Source organism: Silurus aristotelis (genome assembly GCF_946808225.1).
Source record: "Silurus aristotelis genome assembly, chromosome: 9".
NCBI lineage: Eukaryota > Metazoa > Chordata > Actinopteri > Siluriformes > Siluridae > Silurus > Silurus aristotelis.
In genome coordinates this window covers 17,834,295-17,854,094 of record NC_139582.1, presented here as the reverse complement: position 1 = coordinate 17,854,094, position 19,800 = coordinate 17,834,295, and the positions used below count along the sequence as shown (strand labels likewise).

At 38.6% G+C, this 19,800-nt stretch overlaps 1 protein-coding gene across 3 annotated transcripts; it reads right to left on the bottom strand.

The window, feature by feature from the left end:
• Positions 1-12,675: 12,675 nt before the first annotated feature.
• LOC310731426 (adenylate kinase 7-like) lies at positions 12,676-19,448 on the bottom strand. 3 transcript variants are annotated; one of them, XR_014535199.1, is made up of 19 exons: positions 19,349-19,448; positions 18,387-18,506; positions 18,185-18,296; positions 18,001-18,095; positions 17,804-17,914; positions 17,575-17,658; positions 17,313-17,401; positions 16,991-17,081; positions 16,758-16,835; positions 15,433-15,597; positions 15,208-15,336; positions 15,013-15,118; positions 14,482-14,610; positions 14,330-14,395; positions 14,039-14,236; positions 13,715-13,929; positions 13,437-13,595; positions 12,845-12,984; positions 12,676-12,806 (listed from the first exon to the last, which is right to left on the bottom strand). XR_014535199.1 is itself a non-coding variant. In XM_083551058.1 (18 exons), the coding sequence occupies exons 1-18, from the start codon at positions 19,430-19,432 to the stop codon at positions 12,931-12,933; spliced, it is 2,085 nt and encodes a 694-aa protein (XP_083407184.1). In that variant the 5' UTR covers positions 19,433-19,448; the 3' UTR covers positions 12,729-12,930. The 3 variants fall into 3 exon arrangements, 2 of the variants coding, with proteins under 2 accessions (XP_083407184.1, XP_083407185.1); XM_083551058.1 differs by having other exon boundaries at positions 12,729-12,984; XM_083551059.1 differs by having other exon boundaries at positions 12,729-12,984; positions 13,437-13,589.
• Positions 19,449-19,800: the final 352 nt, after the last annotated feature.

Sequence of the window (19,800 nt, the reverse complement as noted above, 5' to 3'; positions counted from 1 at the left end):
ACCTGCTGAGTGTGTGTGTCTCTTGGAGAAAGCCATGAAATGTCAGGGTCAATAAAACATACAACAAGCTCATGGCCAAAAGAAGAAGCAAAGACACATGGGAGGACAGCGATACGAACAGTATTATAGGCAAGAATGCTTCGCAAGGCCGTAGATGTGCACAGAATTTTAGTGAATGCGAAACTTTTCAGAGGCGACGGGAGACAAAAAATCGTTAGAGGTATTATGCTAATCCGTCCCTGTGGCTACGTCTGTAGCAATCCGAGCTTCAGCTCTCCGTTGGACTTCAGCAGGTTTAGTCTTGATAGAACGCTTCCCTGTAAGCTGCTGCTTTTAAATTGGAAGGCAGTCCATCATAAAACGATGTGTTGATAGGGGGACGACCGAGTACATTTTTATGCGGCACGTTCAAGCATTGTGAGAAGGAGCTTCAGTCCCATTTCAACCCTTTAAACACAGATCTAATGATTAGTGGTTTATACTGCAGATCCTCCTCGCTCCAGTCCACTACAAATAAAATGGCTGCTGAAGAATAAATATACACGATATAGACTAGAGTAAATAGACACCTGACTTTTCCAGCCATACGCTTCCTCCCCAAACTGTTACCAAAATCCGATTTCCCTGAAATCCTGAAATTTTCCCTTAGGAGACCCCAAATTAGGACCCCAAACCTGTTCCAGCATGACAATTCCCCCTGTACACAAAACCAGCTACATGAAGATATGCTTTAAATGGGTTGGAATGGAAGATCTTCTGCTATAGAGCTCCAACCCTATTGAGCACCTTTGGGATGAACTGGAACGTTGACTGCACCCCGGGAACCTACACCTACATCGTTTTACATTACAAACACGCAGCTACACTCAGTTTAATCAGGGTTCTACATGAATTCTCAATCTTATAAGTGTAAAGTGCAATAAAACTTTTTCTGATTCTGATACATTTTCTGAGTTAAATGTGATTTTGAAATGTTATGTAACCTATATAGCAAAAACAGTGAATTTGATAAATGGGTGCAGACACAAGATTTACATTTACATGTATGGCATTTGACAAACATCTTTTATCCAGAGCAACCTATTTTAATCGCATAAATAGGGTTAAGAGCCTTGTTTGGGGGCCCAGGAGTGGCAGTTTCGTGAAGCTGGGATTTGAACTCACGACCTACAAATCAAATTTTAATATCTAAATCATGACCTATATACATTTCATTAAAACTAGAAATGTAGCGGGAAAAAAGGGCATAAGGATTTACAACCAACAGCTATTGTACACAGATCCTAGTGCACTTGATGATATAGTGCACATCATCTAACTTACATTACAGGTCCCCTGGTGGTCTAGTGGTGAGGATGCGGCGCTCTCACCGCTGCGGCCAGGGTTTGATCCCTGGTCAGGGAACCAACCCCAGCCACTCTTAGTGCCGGTCCCAAGCCCGGATAAATGGGGAGGGTTGCGTTAGGAAGAGCATCCAGAGTAAAAACATGTGCCAAATCAAACATGCGGATGATCCACTGTGGCGCCCCCTAATGGGAGAAGCCGAAAGAAATCTAACTTACATTATAAATAGATATAAATATCGTATTTTGAAAAACTGACAGAAGATGAAAAGTTTGAAAGTGTTACGATTTACATGTAACATAAGTTTAAATAACTTTTAACATTTTCCATTAAAGCTATTTCTTTAGCTTATTTCCACAGAGGGTCCGACTTACCGCTCAACAAGAACGTGGTTCAATATTTAAAAAAGAAAACAAGAGAACGAGCAGATTAGTAGCGAAAGTTGATTTGCAGCTGGACCCACACCCTGATACTTTCTCATCAGATTTCAACAGCAAACAAGAGCCATGCTGTCTTGTTTGTTTTGATCTGATTGTCAGTTTGTTCTTGGAAAATTTTCCAATTCAGGGATCACCGGTCGTAACCTGTAATGGTGTTTTGATTTTTCCGAGCTAATCCTACAGTATAAGGGGGAGGACTAAAATATGTGTAGTTTCTTACTTTACCTGAAGATTGTACACATTTTGTAGGCGAGCATTCGAATATGCTTTAAAGGCTTCGTTTTCATGAATATATCAAGCCGTTATGTATTATTCCCACGCCTATGTTATTTATTCTCTGTATTTGTCCTGAACACGAATACAGGCTGTTAGCTAAGCAAAAGAATAGTGTGATTGTACCGAACGGGTGAGAATGGAAAGATTATAGAAAAGTATTCTCGTTCCTGAGAGCCGAATGCTGTTTTTCCTCCTGCACATTTCTGAATGCAGATGAAATCTTGTGTAATGCATTTGTTTTAATTTAAAATAAACCGACGGATGAGAGAGAAGCTCGTGAACGGAAGCTCGTGTCCGTCAATGGACCCTTTTTTATAATCGATATCCAACCCTCAATGCATTATGCTCGGCTCGACCTAATTAGTTTTGTTTGACATTTTATTGATTTCATACGCAAGGCCGGACGAACGGCGAACATTTTCAAACTGATTTTGTCGTTAATCCGATCGGCCGTGTTTCTGTTTCAATCCGCGTTGCAGGAAATCTATTGTAAAGGCTTTTAAACCTGGGCTCAGGTCACGTCGACGTTAAGGAGATCTAATAATTCTAACGAGATTCACTCAAGCTTATTTAGTCATGTTCGCTGATATCAATTCGAACGCAATTCCCGCCGATCGCTTTTTAATGTTGATATTAAGATGAGCTATTTATACCCGGTCAATAATGTTCTGGTTATACATAATACTAAACACAGCCAAAGATCTGTCGCTGGCCTCACACACATAAACAAACACACACACACACACACACACACACACACACACACACACACACACACACACACATCCAGTAGGAGCCAGTCCTGTCTAATAGCCTGGGTGGTGGAAGAAAGGGAATCAATTGCCCAGAAATATGAGCAATGGTAATCTCCGGCTAGATTAGTAATAAATTAATCATTAGCTAAGCGAGATCAAGGGCACGCCGATGCTAATTAAACGGTGATCACGATAAACATTTTGTGTCTGTGCGCCAGCAGCATGGTGTGGACCAGGGCACGTTCGTGAATTTGTTGCACGATCTGACAGCGCGAGCATAAACACGGAGATTTTCTGTTTGATTTCTTTTTTTTCTTAGCTCTCTGGACATGATAATAAACGAGAAAACAGAAGTGAATTATGTACAACAGTGTGATTCCAACCTGGTGGTATGCTAACTTTACACAACCTAGTGAACCAGTGTTGATTTATTCATTGATAGAGAAGCTTTTTTGTACGTCGCTCTGGATAAGTGTGTCTGCTAAATGCCATAAATGGAAAGGTATAAGGTGTAAATGTATCTAGGGATACATGACTACATTTCCAGCCATATGTGACATAAGCTAGTATGAATTTTTCCCTTCACTTGACGTAGGAGACCCAAACCTCCTCGTAAAGTTCTCATTGGGATGAATAAAGTACCTACCTACTGATCTGCTTTATATGGGTTGGAGTGGAAGATCTTCTGCTATAGAGCTCAACCCTATTGATCACCTTTGGGATGAATGTGAACACTGACTGAACCTCAGGCCTCCTCACCTTCTCACCTACATCACTTTACTAAGACTCCTGTGGCTGAATGAATCACACAAAATCTCCAAAATCTAGTGGAACATCTTCCCAGAAAAGTAGAGGTTAATATAACATCAAATGTTTAATATTTTATGATACAAATCAGTACCTATTTTAATTATTCAGGCTGGAGATAACATTTCCAGGTCCATTAAAAAACATTTTTGGCTTAATGATACACCCTGAAGGATGACGCACGATGTGTGTGATGTTTGTGTGTGTGTGTGTGTGTGTGTGTGTGTGTGTGTGTGTGTGTGTGTGTGTGTGTGTGTTTGTGTGTGTGTGTGTGTGTGTGTGTGTGAGAGAGAGAGAGAGAGAGAGAGAGAGAGAGAGAGAGAGAGAGAGAGTGAAACCCTCTTATAGAAACTCACTAATCATTACTCATTTTGACTTTATGATTAATTACCGCTAAACTGTCATTTCATACTTCGTAAAAGTCTCCAAAATCTCTGCCAAAGAAAGATAAAAGTTGAAAAGAAACATGATAATAGTAAATGAACGATCCTTTACAGAAAGTTTTGGTAAAAAAGTAGCATGGAGCTGCATTAAATGAAAGAGCGAGCGCTTTGTTGACAGCTCACTCCTCAGCCATAAACAGTGGAGCTGTAGTCTGTCTGGACTGGTGATGAATGCAGTCACATCCACTTCACTAATGGAAAAAAGAATGACTATTCTCGACCACACACACACACACACACACACACACACACACACACACACACACACACACACACACCGCTAGCTATCAAATTAATTTCTGAAGCAGAACAGTTTAATTCAGAATCCTGTCTTCAGCCCTGACCTGGTGCCAATGCATTTCTAATCAAGACGAATGACCTTTTCGTAGCTCTTTGCCTATGCGCACAGACGAATGTATAGCCTTCTCTTTCGCTGATTGTTTCCGGAAAAACCGAGTGGACACACTTCATAAGAACGCAGCACTGGATTTTTTTCCACTTCTCTATAGCTTGAATGCATTTCCTCATGGCTGTACACGCTGGGGTTTCATTTTTTCAGGTTCAAACTGTAATATTGGTGTTTATATATATATATATAAATATATATAAGAGCTCTGCGCTCATGCAGTATGGGCGATGGCTTTCAAATCACATCCCTACTTTTCTCAGACTACTTTCAACAACAAATCCAACCAAAACAAGCTTCGGTGCAGAGTGAGTTTGATTTCCAATCTCCTTCTCCCATATCAAGACTCTTCACTGCTACTTCTCTTTTTATTTTTTTGTTCTTTTTTGTTTTGCAAACACCGTAAACCACAGAACAGACACGACCAGTCACCACGACCTTGCTCGTAGTGTCCGAAGAACTCGTGGTTTATACGGTCGGTGATGAGCACTTACTTTAATTTCACATCCGTGCAGGTGGAGGATGACGATTTTCACCCTTTTAGGCCTGGAATCAAATGCACTCCTGTATTCAGGCCTGGTCCATCATCTAGCGCTACGGCTGAGACAAATTGGCCTTGTTGATAGAGCAATATTGGTGCAGCAGTTTAAAAGCTCTGCCCTTATTTGTAAAAAAAAAAAAAAAAAATGTTTTATTTTACTCGTCACTTTCCTTTCCTGGCCGTTTAATAAATACAGGAACCGAGTGGCTTTTCCTGTACTACATTTATACAGATCACAAAGGTGACGAATTTCTGGTTCTTAAAACAGATGATGTACAAATATGTCACACATGGTATCATACTTTCAGTGTCTCACTGTACAGTATGATTAGATCAATCATTAGGGCTTCATAGCTGGTTCTTACTGGTCTTACTGGTTCTTGTCCGTTTCTCTGCACAACGGAAAAACCCTTTGTCCGTGTAATCACTACATTATTTTGACACCGCAACTTTGTTACACAATAGTTTAAGCGTAAGAAAGTGCACACAAGATCACAACATTGCAGAACCAAACTACTGTAGCTGTATTTTAATATACAATAACAAATATATTGTTGTTGCAGCCAATTTTTCTTTCAGGTTATAAATCCAAGTTGGAAAACATCTGAGAAACAAAGAACTGTTTGTCTGGAAGCTAAGTCATGTCAGCTGGACTGCTATCTGATTCGATCGAAACGTTACGCTACCCGTCCGAGCAGACGTGACTCAACTTCCTGATAACTGCACCTGGATGGCTAATAATCTTCACAGACCAAAATTATTTATTTATTTTTGGGGGTTTTAGTTTGTGTTATACTGTAGATTTTCTGTATCTTTTTTTTATTGATTTAGATAAAATAAAACATTAATTAATACATTTACTGTTTTTTTTTTTAACTCTATGGATACTGTCATTTAAGTGTGGACATTTTCTGTCTTTTTTTTGTCATTTGTTAGTCTTTTTTATTCCCATTTTTTGAGCATATGTTTTTGATTTATCTTCATGTTTCTTGTAAGTTTTTCCAAAGAAAAAATAGAGCTCAAAGAAATGTCAAATAAAAATCTAAATCGATTTAGATATTCACGTGCATTTGATCCGTACCTTTACCACGACTCTGTATTATCAAATCCATTTTATTTTGTATTTTTAAATATTTCTATTATTCTGAATACAATTTTTGCTTCCGAACGTTTCTCCTTCCTCTGTAAACACCTTTAGGGCTTGACAGGGAAGTTTGCGCAGAATGATCTCATGAAATATTTATGAAAAAAGTTTTTCTAATTCACTATTAAAAAAAAAAAAAAAAAAAAAAAAAAAAAAAAAAAAAAAATGAACAGTCTTCAGGAGACTTGCCTTGACCTGTGTATGTACCGAATCAAATCCGGAGAGAGAGGTTGTGTACTGTTAAAGTAATGCACAAAAAAAACAACAGGAAGGCGAGCGATGACATTTCGACCTGCTGTCTAATGCGCACAATATAACAAACCCGAACTACGTGGTGCATGTGCTCGAGATCAGGGGGCATACTAAAAGGGTAAAAAAAAATGCGTTGACGCGGTTAGCTTTGTAGCCATTAACGACAGGGAAGGGCATGGACTCATAATAAAACACAAAAAGGTCACAGTAGAGGTCTGCTGGAAAAAAAAAAAAGAGTTAGCACTGGTGTAGCTGTACTTGAAACGGTGTGTGATTTCATTCATATTAAATCATTAAATAGGGCCAGAGCACTGTCGTTAGCGGTCTGTGTCAAAACCTCTCAGAAGGACGTCTTGTCAGTTAAAAAGGCCGACAAATTTCCTTTAAATCTCATGACATTCACAAATCAAAGTGAATAATAGATGATGGATTAAATTGGTGCCAGTAACACCGCAGTTACTCTGTTCTGTTTTTAAATGTGAGCCGTTATCGAGTTTGTGTGCCTCCAGAAAAAAAAATTGGATCCTACCATATAGGTACACTTTGTAGGCGTATAATTACCGACTGTGTTGCCGTGCACAATGTGTCAGCCCATATAGACAGCACAAGACCAACCACGGAGCACATATTGTTCAGGTGGAGTTGCTTCTTGTCAGAACTGCTGGGCCACTGGCGTGCGTGTGTGTGTGTGTGTGTGTGTGTGTGTGTGTGTGTGTGTGTGTGTGTGTGTGTGTGTGTGTGTCGCTGAAACAAGATGTAGGTGTACAAATTTTAACTCTATCGTAAGCTGCGAGGCCTCGAATCACCAATCACTATTGTTCGATGTGATCCATCACTACAATTAATCACTAAATCTACACAGGCACACTCGGAACGCCTTTCCAGAAGACTGGAGGTTATTATAACAACAAATGGGCCGTAAATGTGGAATTAGATGTTCTTAAGGAATGTACCAATGGACGAATTGCACAAATTAGTAGTACATGAAGGTAAAATATGACTACAGTAAAAAATAAAGGTCCTCCCTTTAAACTTTCACTTGAGTAAAATTACATTTGCCTTCAAAATTTTATTACGGATTTACCCATCGATCTATTAACACAATGATATTAATGAGAAAACAATAATATCTATTTAAATGATCATGAGCCCAAAACCTTCTTTTCCACTGCTTTAAATGTTCTGCTTGCTGCTGAACTGATGCTGAACTGCATGTTGGTGAACTTCAGTAAATTACACATATGCGAAAAAACCTACTTAAATACAGTAACGAATCACATTTACTTCCTTACTGTCCACCACTGACCAATCTAATGGTCAGGTGTCCACAAACAATCCTGTTTTTTATAAAAATAATAATATAATATTTAATAATCCTGTGAGTGTTTTTCTCATTTGCTTGTATCCTTGATACCAAACATCTCAGAGGCAATAATTGCATTGCCTATCCTTTTGATATCAACCTTCCACATTCCCTGTAGTCCAAAATATTTCTCCAGCTTCCTCATATTTCCCAGCTAAGGAACCCATGTAGCCGTCTCACCTGCTGTGTCCTGCTCATTATCCATTGTATGAGGAATACATCACTCGTGAATGCGCCTTTATGGAAAAATAATGAACCCTGGGTTGGCGTGATTTTGATTATCTTCCTGTGTTTGTCTTCCTCATTAGCTGTTTGCCAACAATTTGAAATAAATCACACACACATCATATTTTTTTATGGATTTATAGCTGTATTTAATGTTATGGAAACATTTAACGAAGCAAATTTATCGCTTATGTTATAGCAGCTATAAACCTCACAATGTAAACACCTTCACGCTTGAAACGGGATTTATTTTATTCCGTAAAGACCAGTGTGCCGTGTTTAATCGTCCTTATTCCCGGCCTTTGTGAGCTTTGCGATGATGTGAAAAGCAAATCGGGCCTTTAGCCGAACCCTTAATGTGCTTTTGAGTGTTTGGATCATGACGAGAAAGCTCTACGATTCGAGAGCAGAAGTTCCTGCGCCGTAGTGGATAAATCACGGCGTCCCTGCATCGCGTCACATGACCCAACCAATCTATGTGTAAAGCTACGCAGGTCGATCTTCAACCCTGCACATCAACGAGGTTATGCTACTCCACAGTAGCAATACAGAGCGATATTTCAGCAGCAAAAACATGCTTCTTACAAAGCGTCTTGGACTTCTTTGATCCTTGCAGAAAAGAAACGAGTGCGGCTGATGGACAGCACTGAGTCATCACCTCTTATTTTTAATGGGAGCTTCAATTCAGACGAGACACCATCATTGAGCTAATTTAGAGCAGCTACGCTCTACAAAGTAAAACCCATCGACTCTGGATTCTTCGCTAATCTGACCCTTAATCGTCTAACGCAGTGTCCTACTTGTCTCGGTCTGAGAAACAGAAATGTTAATGACAGGAAATATTTGCTATTATATGTCATCCAAGAAGATCAATTGATTTTAATGAGAAATAAAAGCCTGGGCTCTTTTTTTTTTCTTTCCCCCCAACACTTAGTCTCTTCTGCCATCAAGTGGTTATACATGATCACTGTGAATGGACGTGCCTCGAAGATCATGTCACCTTTTTTCATTATTTTACACGAGTTCGTACTGGATTTTCTGAAATACATCCATGGTTGTATCCTATAATATTCCATAATGTGGTTTGTGAATATTTGCAAAATTGAAGCTTTTTAGACTGAGGGGGTGATGTTGCACCTCCAGGACCAGCTGTTCAATTCTGAGTTTGAGTTACTTAATCTGCTGTCTGATACAATGTTCGTCTCACCCTTGTAAGTTTCAATCCAGGTCCTCCGGTTTCCTTCCACCTCCCCAAAGGTGGATTGAAACCACTTATGCTATGTGGGCATGACCGAGTATGTGTGTATGGTGTCCTGCAATGAAATGGTTGAATTCCTGAGTATAGGATAAAGAAGTGAATTAATAAACTTGTCTTTATGTCAATAAAAGTGACACTGCCTTGAGTTTACTATACTATATTTCGATAATGTCCTCTAGTGGACAATTTCGTTACTAAATGGGGTTCTTTTTATTATTGATTTTTTTTTTTTTAACCACTACACATAAACTTATTTATATTGAAATGGTTTATTTCTAATTATTTGGTATAGTAAGGAGTCTTATATATGTATTGGCACCTCAGACACACTCTCCTAGTTTAAACGTAGATTAAAAAAAATCTTTTAGCGAGTCCCACACATAACACACGTCACATATCATAACCTTGTGCTCCAGTACATCTGATCAAATGCACATTATCAACTTGTGCTTGTTAATATTATAAACAGCAGCTACGCTAATTCCTCTTCACTGCTTCTCTTTCTTTACCAATCCTTAGGCATCCCGAGGTTGCACCAGCTCCAGTTGTGTCCCACCTCATGAAGATTGTGGACCTTCAAAGAAGTAGATGCTCACCACGAAGTTCTCAATCTCTAGTGTTTTGTATTGTTTTTTAAGATTTATAATCACACCCTTAAATATCATCCAAATAAAGATGGGTTCCCCTTTGAAATCGGGTTCCTCTCTAGGTTTCTTTCTCGTAACAGGCTTCCTCGTCAGGGATAAATGAATAAATAATCATTCACTTTAATTCTTAAGTTCTGTAAAGCTGTTTTTAGACAATGTCCATCGTAAAAAAGCGCTATAGAAATTTTCCTATTGCTATTTAATAAGATCATTTTGTGAAAGAGCAGATGCTCTGGTGTTCCCAATAAAGTGGTCAGCGAGGGTATATTCACTATATATATAAATATAGTCTATGTGTATATAATTACTGTTGCCTGTACAGTCATTGAGTAAGAAATATATGTTGAAAACCTTTCAAAGTTTCTTCCTCATCAAATCTCAGGAAGATGCCACTGACTCGCTCATAAAGGATAAACTCAAATTTTTTAATACCTTCTTATCTCTGTAAAGCTGCTTTGGGACAACGTCCATTGTTTAAAGCACTATAGTATAAAAATAATATCGAACTGAATTAAACTGAAGAAAAGCTATTAAAACAATAAGTGTACAAAACTAGCAAACATGATCATTTGTTTCTTGTATAAACCCAAAAAATAAAAGGGTTTTAAAGAAATCATATGGCCATCTGAGTAAACAGCAAACAATTTTTTTGCTAGCTAAGTTGGAATATTAGCCTACCAGCTAAACTAAAAAAATGGCGTAGGGTTTTGAAGATCTCTAGAATTTGCTGAAAACTATACGTTTTAGTTGTTCTTAGCTAATCCAGCTAGCTTGTCCTAGCAAACCGGTGGTAAAGATATATTGGGATATATTCTTTTTTTAAAATATATAGCCATCTGAGTAAACAGCAAACAATTTTCTGCTAGCTAAATTGGAATATTAGCCTACCAGCTAAACTAAAAAAAAAAAAAAAGGCGTAGGGTTTTAAAAATCTCTTAAATTTGCTGAAAACTATATGTTTTGGTTGTTCTTAGCTAATCCAGCTAGCTTGTCCTAGCAAACCGGTGGTAAAGATAGATTGGGATATATTCAAACGATTGAGATTCTGTAGGCCACCATTTCGAACAATGTTGTACAGTGAAATACGGTGTTCATTTTCCATCACTGTGACCTGAATTATCATTACACTGGCTGATCCTGTTCTCCAGACACCTTTTTAGCAACTTACTTTTTGACACTTTCAGCTGTGTGTCAAAAGCCTGGTATCATCCTGACCATTTAAAAAAAAAAATCTCCTTCCTCATAGCTGAATCAGCAAAGGAATCTGCTGTGTTAGCAACTTTTTCTCGCTAATTTTTGACAAGACTCTGGTGTATTTTTACATTTACCTTCGTTTTTTTTTTTTTTTGAGTCTTTTGTATTGTAACCCCACAAATGATTTTCTCGCTTAACAAGAGACGATCGATGCCCCTTTTTAGGTACGTCCCCTCCTCTCTAAACATCGAAGGAGAGCTTAATTACGAGTCGACTCTCGCTATTGATTTCGGCAGGGTTGAAGGTAAGGGATAATACCGTGTCTTAGACCATGAAAAGGAATCTAAACACTTTCTTATTCGTGTCTCAGGATCTGTATTAATTACCAGAAGCTGAGAAGAAGTTCTTTTCAATGATGTTTGAACCCATAACTTCGTCGTGTCAATGGAAATGAACGGCACGTGGGCCAAAATGGCTGCCAGTTGTATCATCTCCTTCCACCTTAGTCAGAATTTCTGTACTGTTGGAAAGCTGGAGCTACTTTTAAAAATGACACCAATTACAACTTCTTAAAGGCTTCTTCTCCTGAAGCCCATTATACCGAGATAAAGGATGACACGTTGTGCAAGTTTACTGAGAATTATGTCCAGAAAGCAACCCCGAAAGCCGCACTAGTGTCAGCATACCCGCTAGTTCCTTTTCAGGTCCACTGAGTAGGAGTCGTTTAAAAAAAAAAACAAAAGAACGATAGTCTAAAAAAACATTGCAAAAATCTTTAACAGCTTGGAGGTTTAAAAACTTGTTTCAAGCGTGGCCGCTCCAGTGCTCATGTGGCAGAGTCTATTTGCGTGGTGTAAAATAGGCTTTAAAAGTGGGGGAAGTTTAGGCTAATGTTATAGGAATGCGAGAAATAGACAGGGACATTTCATAAAGAAAGAAAGAAATACAAATGCATTGTAGCGTAACTTCTGATTTTGACGATACGTTTTTTTTCTGTGTAGTGTTTCTGGTGTTTAAGTATTTGAAGAGTTTAGCATACGTTTCCTTCACGATGCATGATCATGCAGGAGCATGATGATGCTCCTGTGCACAAAACCAGCTCCTGCTTAAGAGCTCTGAACCTTTGGAATTAACTAGAACACTGACTGTACCCCAGGCCTCCTCACCTAGCAAATGAGCAAAATCTGCACAAGAAGATTCCAAAATATAGTAGAACATCTTCCCAAGAGTGGAGTTTATTAAAACAACAAATGTGGACTTAAATGTCGAATAAGATGTTCAAAAAGCACAAACCAATATTATGTTCAGACTTTTGGTTATAAGGAATAGTCGGTCCATATTAGAGATTGCCTTCTGGTGGTCTGGAGGAAAATAGTCCACAGTGGCCTTGACATAACCCCAGTTAGTTAGATGATCCTGTTTTTTGGATCTGAAAACTGATTGCGGTAATCAGTACAGGCTTACAGATAGATTATAGTGAATGATCGTCAATAATACTCACTTGCTGTTCTGCAGATTTAAATCTGAAACACTATAAAATATTATTAAAAAAAATAATAAATTGACTTCCAGAAAACCAGATATCACATTTATTTTAGGCATTTATGTTATCATTACAAAACAACTAAAAGTGGATGTCATTTTTACAGTAAATCTAATAAAATAATCAATATTATCAACAAATTTACCGTATTTTCTGGACTATAAGCCGCTACTTTTTTCCCACGCTTTGAACCCCGCGGCTTAAACAACGAAGCGGCTAATATATGGATTTTTCCTGTTTTTTTTTTCCAGTTTCACAAATTCCAAGCCAAAAAACTGAGCCCCAACATTTTTTACGTTGATGTGTTTGTTTGCACTTCTGGCTTGTTTTTCAGGATATATTCAGCCTGAAACATAACAGATAAAGAAAAAAAAACATAAATCTTTTCCTGTTTGTGTTAAAAACTGCAGTAAACTGTAATAGTATATCATCTAAAAGTCATAATTTTGGACTTAATTACATCTTAATGATGGATTATGGATACTTAATTACAATATACTGTAAATAAATAATTAATAATACTAACAAGTGATAATTTGGTACTTTGTTCATTTATTCTGTCAGTTATTTCATATAATTATTCTGTGGCTGATTTTGATTAATATCTTTCCAGTAACTGATGCTAAATATGCACTTTATAATATTGAAGACCTCTAAAGAAAATGTCAGCTGGCTCATCTTCTCGTGATTATTGGGGGAAAAAATCTCTCAAATATTGCAAAAGCCTACACTATATTAACATTGTACATGAAGAAAGAGATGTTGTACTGAAACAGATAAAAGGCTCTGAAATCCTACCAGGAAGTCTATTGGATCGTCTGGTTGTAGCTGACAGATCTCGAGGCAGCCTCGGATCACGGTGGGCAACACGCTGTTCATCAGATATCGCCTGAGCGGAGCCGATTTTGCCATCAACTGCGTCTCTTCCTGAAGCCTTTCTTCGTCCAGACGCTTGTTCTGACATGAAAAAGACGTGCACAGGCAAAATGAGCTGCGATAACGGGACGATTTCATGAAAAGTTTACAACTTACAACTTTGACTTGACTCAAGGCCCCAGTGTAGCATGTGTTCGTACCAGAGCCTCCTGTTGCTTTGCCCTCTGCTCCTCCTCTTCCTTTTTGCACTTGGCTTCGGCCTGACGATCCTCCTCCATCTTGCTCAGAATGATCTCCACCTGTCTCCTCTCCTCCTCCAAATCCTTCGCGGTGGAGCCATAGTTCCTGACCTCCCCCACACTCTCCATCACCCTCTCCATCACCAGGATGTTCTCCAAGTCATTACTTTCAATCTCTAGAAGGGATAAGAAAGGAGGTTTACATTGTTGTCTTGGAAAGCAGAACACATCAGCACGGAAACGAGAAGATCTCAATTGCTCTCGTGATGTCTCCTTGAGGCCTACTAATATGCACAGGATGATTTTCCAGCTCAGCGAAGTATTTTAGCACGGTTGCGTCCTCTGAATTCTTTTTTCGAAACGTGGCCAGACGTGGGAAATACTTCTCCACGGAGTGTGATGTCCCCTGCACCACGCTTTCGGGCAGATTCAGCACACGTTCCTCCAGGAACTTGTCGGTGGCATCCAGAGAGAACACAAACTCTACAGACACAAAAAGATTCGGTGAAAAGTGTTATCACAATCAGCACTGGATAACATTTTTTTATTTTTGTACATTCCTGTAACCCCACACACCCGGGATGATTTCCTTGTTGTGCGGAGGGATTTTCGAACGCTCGTCTTTAGCTTGATCAGACTCGGCTGTGTGATTTCACAAACAACATTAAGAACTGAATAGAAGCGTTCTGACACTGTTTCATTGGAAAAGGAGCAATTCTTCATCCTACCAGAAAACAGCTCTTTCGCTTGATTGTATGTCTTCGGAAAGCCGTCCAGGACAAAGCCCTGATTTCTGCATGGTTTAGTCTTCAGTTTGTCTTTCATGATTTGGAGAACATACTGCTCATCCAACCGACCTGAACAAAAAGGTGACACACGTTCATTAATGTATCATTCATTTATTTCACTGATAACACTATAGGGTTTTAAAAGCAAGAAATTAGTCTAATGAGAATAAAAGTAATAAAATAGACGTTTAATATATAGTAGCTACTGGATCATTTATCTTTAAGTGAATATTAATGAAATAAAATGATTGAAAAACCCTTTTACAGCCCAACAGTGGCAGGTTTTGTGATGAAAATCTTCAACACTAAGACATCGGCGAAGTGATGTCAGAGATGAGAAACATGGGACATACGAAATATGTAAGAAAAGACGAGCATTAAATCATATTTCATGCATACTTAAGTTTAGGATTCAGCTTTATTGGTTTATAGCACCTATAAAAAGACAAGGATTCTTTATTTCTTCATTACCTCCATTTTTTTCCATGTTCTTGGTCAGTGTGTCCAAAAGCTCCCATGTTCCACAGGATTCCTCGTCCTCTTTCCCGTCTGCTTCTTCCACACGGGCACGTGACTCCTGTAGCATTAAAAAAAAAAAAAAGTGATCCTGGTGCAAAGCCTGTTAAAATTTTTCACATTTGATATATGCACTAGAGCGACACTTACCAGGTTAGCGAGCGTCTCGCTGATGGTCTCTTTGAGTTTTACATGGTGCAGTTTGTAGTGTTTGCATATCTTTTCAGCGACTGTGCTTTTCCCGACAGCAGGAGGTCCCAAGACACAGATGCGAATAGGCTGAAAAAAAAAATCAATCTCTCTAAAGCAACCAGGGTTTGATATTAACACAGTCATAAGTAATCATTCGAACAGTCCCAGTTCTCAGTCGCTTACCAGCAGGCCTCGGTTGAGCTTGTATTCCTCCACAATTCGGCTGATGCTCCCAACGAAGCCGTTCTGTGAAACCCAGTTGAAGTCGAACTTCTCGGGACTCATAAACTTATCCAAATATATGGCTTTCATTTTAATGTCGACAAACAAATGGTCGATTTCCGATTGCTGAGAAACACGTTAAAAAACAACATCAGTGGGTAAAATATTGGATTTCCAAAAGAAGGTCGAGAGTTCAAATCTACAGCACTACAGCCTCTGCCAGACCCTAGAGCAAGACCCTCAACCCACAACGTGCTCATTTGTAAAAGTGACATAAATAAGTGTCTCTGGGGAAGAACGCCTGCCAAATGCTGCAGATGTGCTCATCAATCAAATGTCTAACAAAAGTGCACAGTAGCGACAGTTATAAATGGTTAATAAATGGTTAAATTGTGTCAGGGTTTTATTGTGTCATTAAAGGAACCTTTTGATCAGATTTAAAACATTACTGTTTTTTTGCGGACTATAAGCCGCTACTTTTTTCCCACCCTGTGACCCCTGCGGCTTAAACAATGAAGCGCCTAATTTATGGATTTTTCCTGGGTTTTGCCCGGTTTCACAAGCTTCAAGCCAAAAAACTGACCCCCATAACATTAGACCAATGAAATTGCCGAACGGGTTCAGGTGAACCAATGAAACTCTTTATATTAAATCAGCTCCCACTGAATCGGGCCGCACCACATCATAAATATGGATGATGTTCCTCTGACGTTTGACCTGCCGTTTACTCGGACTGTCTACAGGAAATGTGAATCATTCGTCACGCTGAAAACAACCGGGCATGAAAACACACTTCACCTGTGTTCTGAGCTGCACGGCATCGGGAGAAAAACTTCACCGATGGTGATTTTTAAACGCACGACGATTCCAAAAGAAAAAATCCAGAGAGAAATAGTTGTGAAAGGAAGGAGGAAGACAGTGAACAATGACTTTTTCGGTAGGCTACTGTTTATATACAAGCCGTGTAACAGACACTGTCTTTCATTAAAGCCTGTGTAAAGTTCATTAGTTTCAGTTTAGACACTTATAGACAGCGGCTTATAGACAGGTGCGGCTTATTTATGTTCAAAATAAAAATCTTTGTCAAATTCAGTGGGTGCGGCTTATATATGGGTGCGTTTAATAGTCCGGAAATTACGGTATGTTTAGCCTTTTACTTAAAAGGGGTGGAGCTAAAAAAACTCTATTGTGTCTGAGGGTAGAGCTCGTTTCCAACCCAGAAAAACAAATCGATCGAATTTAAGTGAAATCTGCTTTTTGAAAAACGCATCATTTGTTCAACTCACTGTCAATTCCTCTGATAGAAAAACATCCTCTTTTGGAACGTTTCTGGTTTTTCCGGGTCCGAGCGCCACTGCTATTGCCTAAAACAATAGGAAAGGATTGAACAGCAATAAATACAGTATGTACTGTATATATATATATATATATATATATATATATATATATATATATATATATATATATATATATAAATGCCATAAATATATACTGTTTAAGTACCATTAAGTAAACTTACATTGACGATGTCAGCAATGGTGTTGTGTGATTCATCCACTGCAAGTAAAGACGGCACCTTGGTCTTACGCTCGATTACGTTCTGCACCATCCTTTTAAAAAAAAGAAGGCCTCTTAGTGATCGATAATTTCTCAGGATTCCTGATAATAATCAGTGTTAAAGTTCACTTCAGTCATTTGACTCTTTTGAATGAAATATTTTAAGAGCTGAAACGATCTGATCGAATAAAACTGTCACTTGTGAATCATGAAAATGTTTCACGTTAATTTATTTAAAAGAGTAAATATACGTCACTAAGAGCAATCTGTCCATCACTACTCACCCTGCCAGGTCAGTGATGTGGATGGTTGGAACGAAATTGGAGCCGTCTCCGAAGATCGGCACTTCCTGTTCCTCTCCCAACCAAGACGTCTAAAAGAAAGCAGAGCCACAAACGCTCAGTTATACACTGATAAATATCAAAAAAGATCAGAATATAATCCCAACTCCAACATCAAAATGATCAGTTACAGCAGCAGCACAATACAGAGTGGAAGGAAAAAGCGTGAACGTGTCTCAAAGTGTAAAAAAGAGTCTCAATTGACCTTGAAAAAGAAATGAAACGCCTGCTCGCCCATGCCATATTGCAGTCCGGAGGCAACCACAAAAGTAGAAAACTGGGATTTATTCTGAAATGTATGACACCATATTATAAAGATGACACAATACAGAAAAACACAGTGACGGAAAACATCTTGTCACTGCACATTAACACTTTGAACAATTATAAAAAAGAAGCGCGGCGTATAAAACAACACCTCCAGCAGCACTCACAGATCTTCCCAGTGTAAACACAAGCTTGTCCAGATCCATATGATCTCGAAAACTCGGATGCGGTTTCCGTCTCCTGAAGTCCCATTCCACGAGAGGAATTTCGGGATCGTTCTACAATCAAAAAAACACAAAGTGCACAACTCTTACTGAAAGTTATATCGGCGTTCGCTCTATAATCGAATCGCTGCCCTACTTACTGGATCGAGTGTCTCAGTCAGGGCCCAGGTCATGACTGTAGAGATCAGGATGAACATTTTCGGTTGAGGAAATGCATCCATGTCACTGTGAAGAGCTTGAATGACAACAGACAGCAACAAACCCCTTGATGAAAGGGTTCAAGATCAAATTTCAATCAGTAGGCAAACGTTAAACGAAAAATACCTGAGACCGCCCAAGAGGCTTCCTCAATCTGATCAGCATTCTCGTTGTAGATGTTATAAACGATCACGTCCGACTCCATCAGGTGATGGAAAAGCTCCTCACGTGTTAAATTCTACAGAAACACAAACAACGTCTTTATTAAAAGAACATCGCAATGTAAAAAAAACAAAAAAAAAACAAACACAGCCGATGTTCCACTCACTTTATATTCTTCTACTGCAAAACCAGTCTTCTCCTTGCTTCCCGAAACAGTTCCAACAATCTCAAAAGCTCCTGCTCGGGAACTCGACTCATTTTCCTGTTCAACATATGAGGCTAAAAACTGAAAGCAAAAGAAAATAACCAATCAAAGTGCAATTAATAGTATCAAAGTGTAGCACCTGTGTTAAATACACACCCTAATAGTAAACCACCAGTAAAATGTAAAAAAACAACCTCTGGAGACAAACAATTGTCTTTTGTTGTTAGCATGTGAATTCTGGCTCTTACATTTTCTTAACCTCAGCTACATGATGTGCTGGACTGCTTTAATATATTGTAATATAGTGTATATTCCTGCGATCTGGTTGTACTTCCCTAAATATAAAAAGACTAGCAGCTTGACCAGGCTGATACTAAGGATGCTGTGCTAAATCATCGCATGATGGCCAATAAACCAACAGCTTGCATGACTTTTTGTCCCAGTTTATAGCTCAAGGCTCAATATGGAAAGCCTTTACAACAGAATTGCTTCGGCACATGTTGATCTTCAGCTCAACAATGATGGAAATATAATGAATAGACAATCGGTGTCATAATGGACATAATAAATGTGTGTGTGTGTGTGTGTGTGTGTGTGTGTGTGTGTGTGTGTGTGTGTGTGTGTGTGTGTGTGTGTGTGTTATATTATACTGTATATTAATAGAAATGAGATGTTTGTTAAGGTGTAAACTCGATTTTCCAAACCAAAAACTAAAGGTTTCTTTTCATTGGGGGTTTAAAATGTTTGTTTCAATCAATTATATTTATATTTGTACTGATTAAATGACAATAAAACCATAATACGTTTATATGCTTTGTATATGACACTGGACGGTACAAACTACTTATATAATAAATAACCTTCAAACTACTAATTCAAGTTGGGTTGGATATAAAACAAATATTAAAGAGAAGAAATCTAACCTTTCCTATGTTTTTGGATGTATATTTATCCAGATTGTTGATAAAGACGCGTTTGGGCGCATGCTCCTCCGAATTCGCAGCCATACTTTTGTTAAATCTGTCGCTAGGCAACTTGAAGCGAATTAAACTCTTGAAGAGTCGATTCCTCATAACGCGCTATGAGAGTGTCGAATCTTAGTTCCGGAGTCGACTCAATTGGTTCGTTTTTAAGAGGGAGGATTTGTGCTGTAGCTGTCGGACTAAAAGCAGCTGGCATTGTCAAGAGTAATATTTACGGTATAAAAAGTGACAATTATTAAATAAAAATGTAGATTTATTACATAAAAAAGACACATTTACTTCCGTGATTAAAATTCCTGTTATTGTCCGCCAGATGGCAGTAGTACCAAGCATGCAAATGACAGATAGGAATAAAATACATAAAACTAAAAAAGCATAGAGAAGCCCCTCTT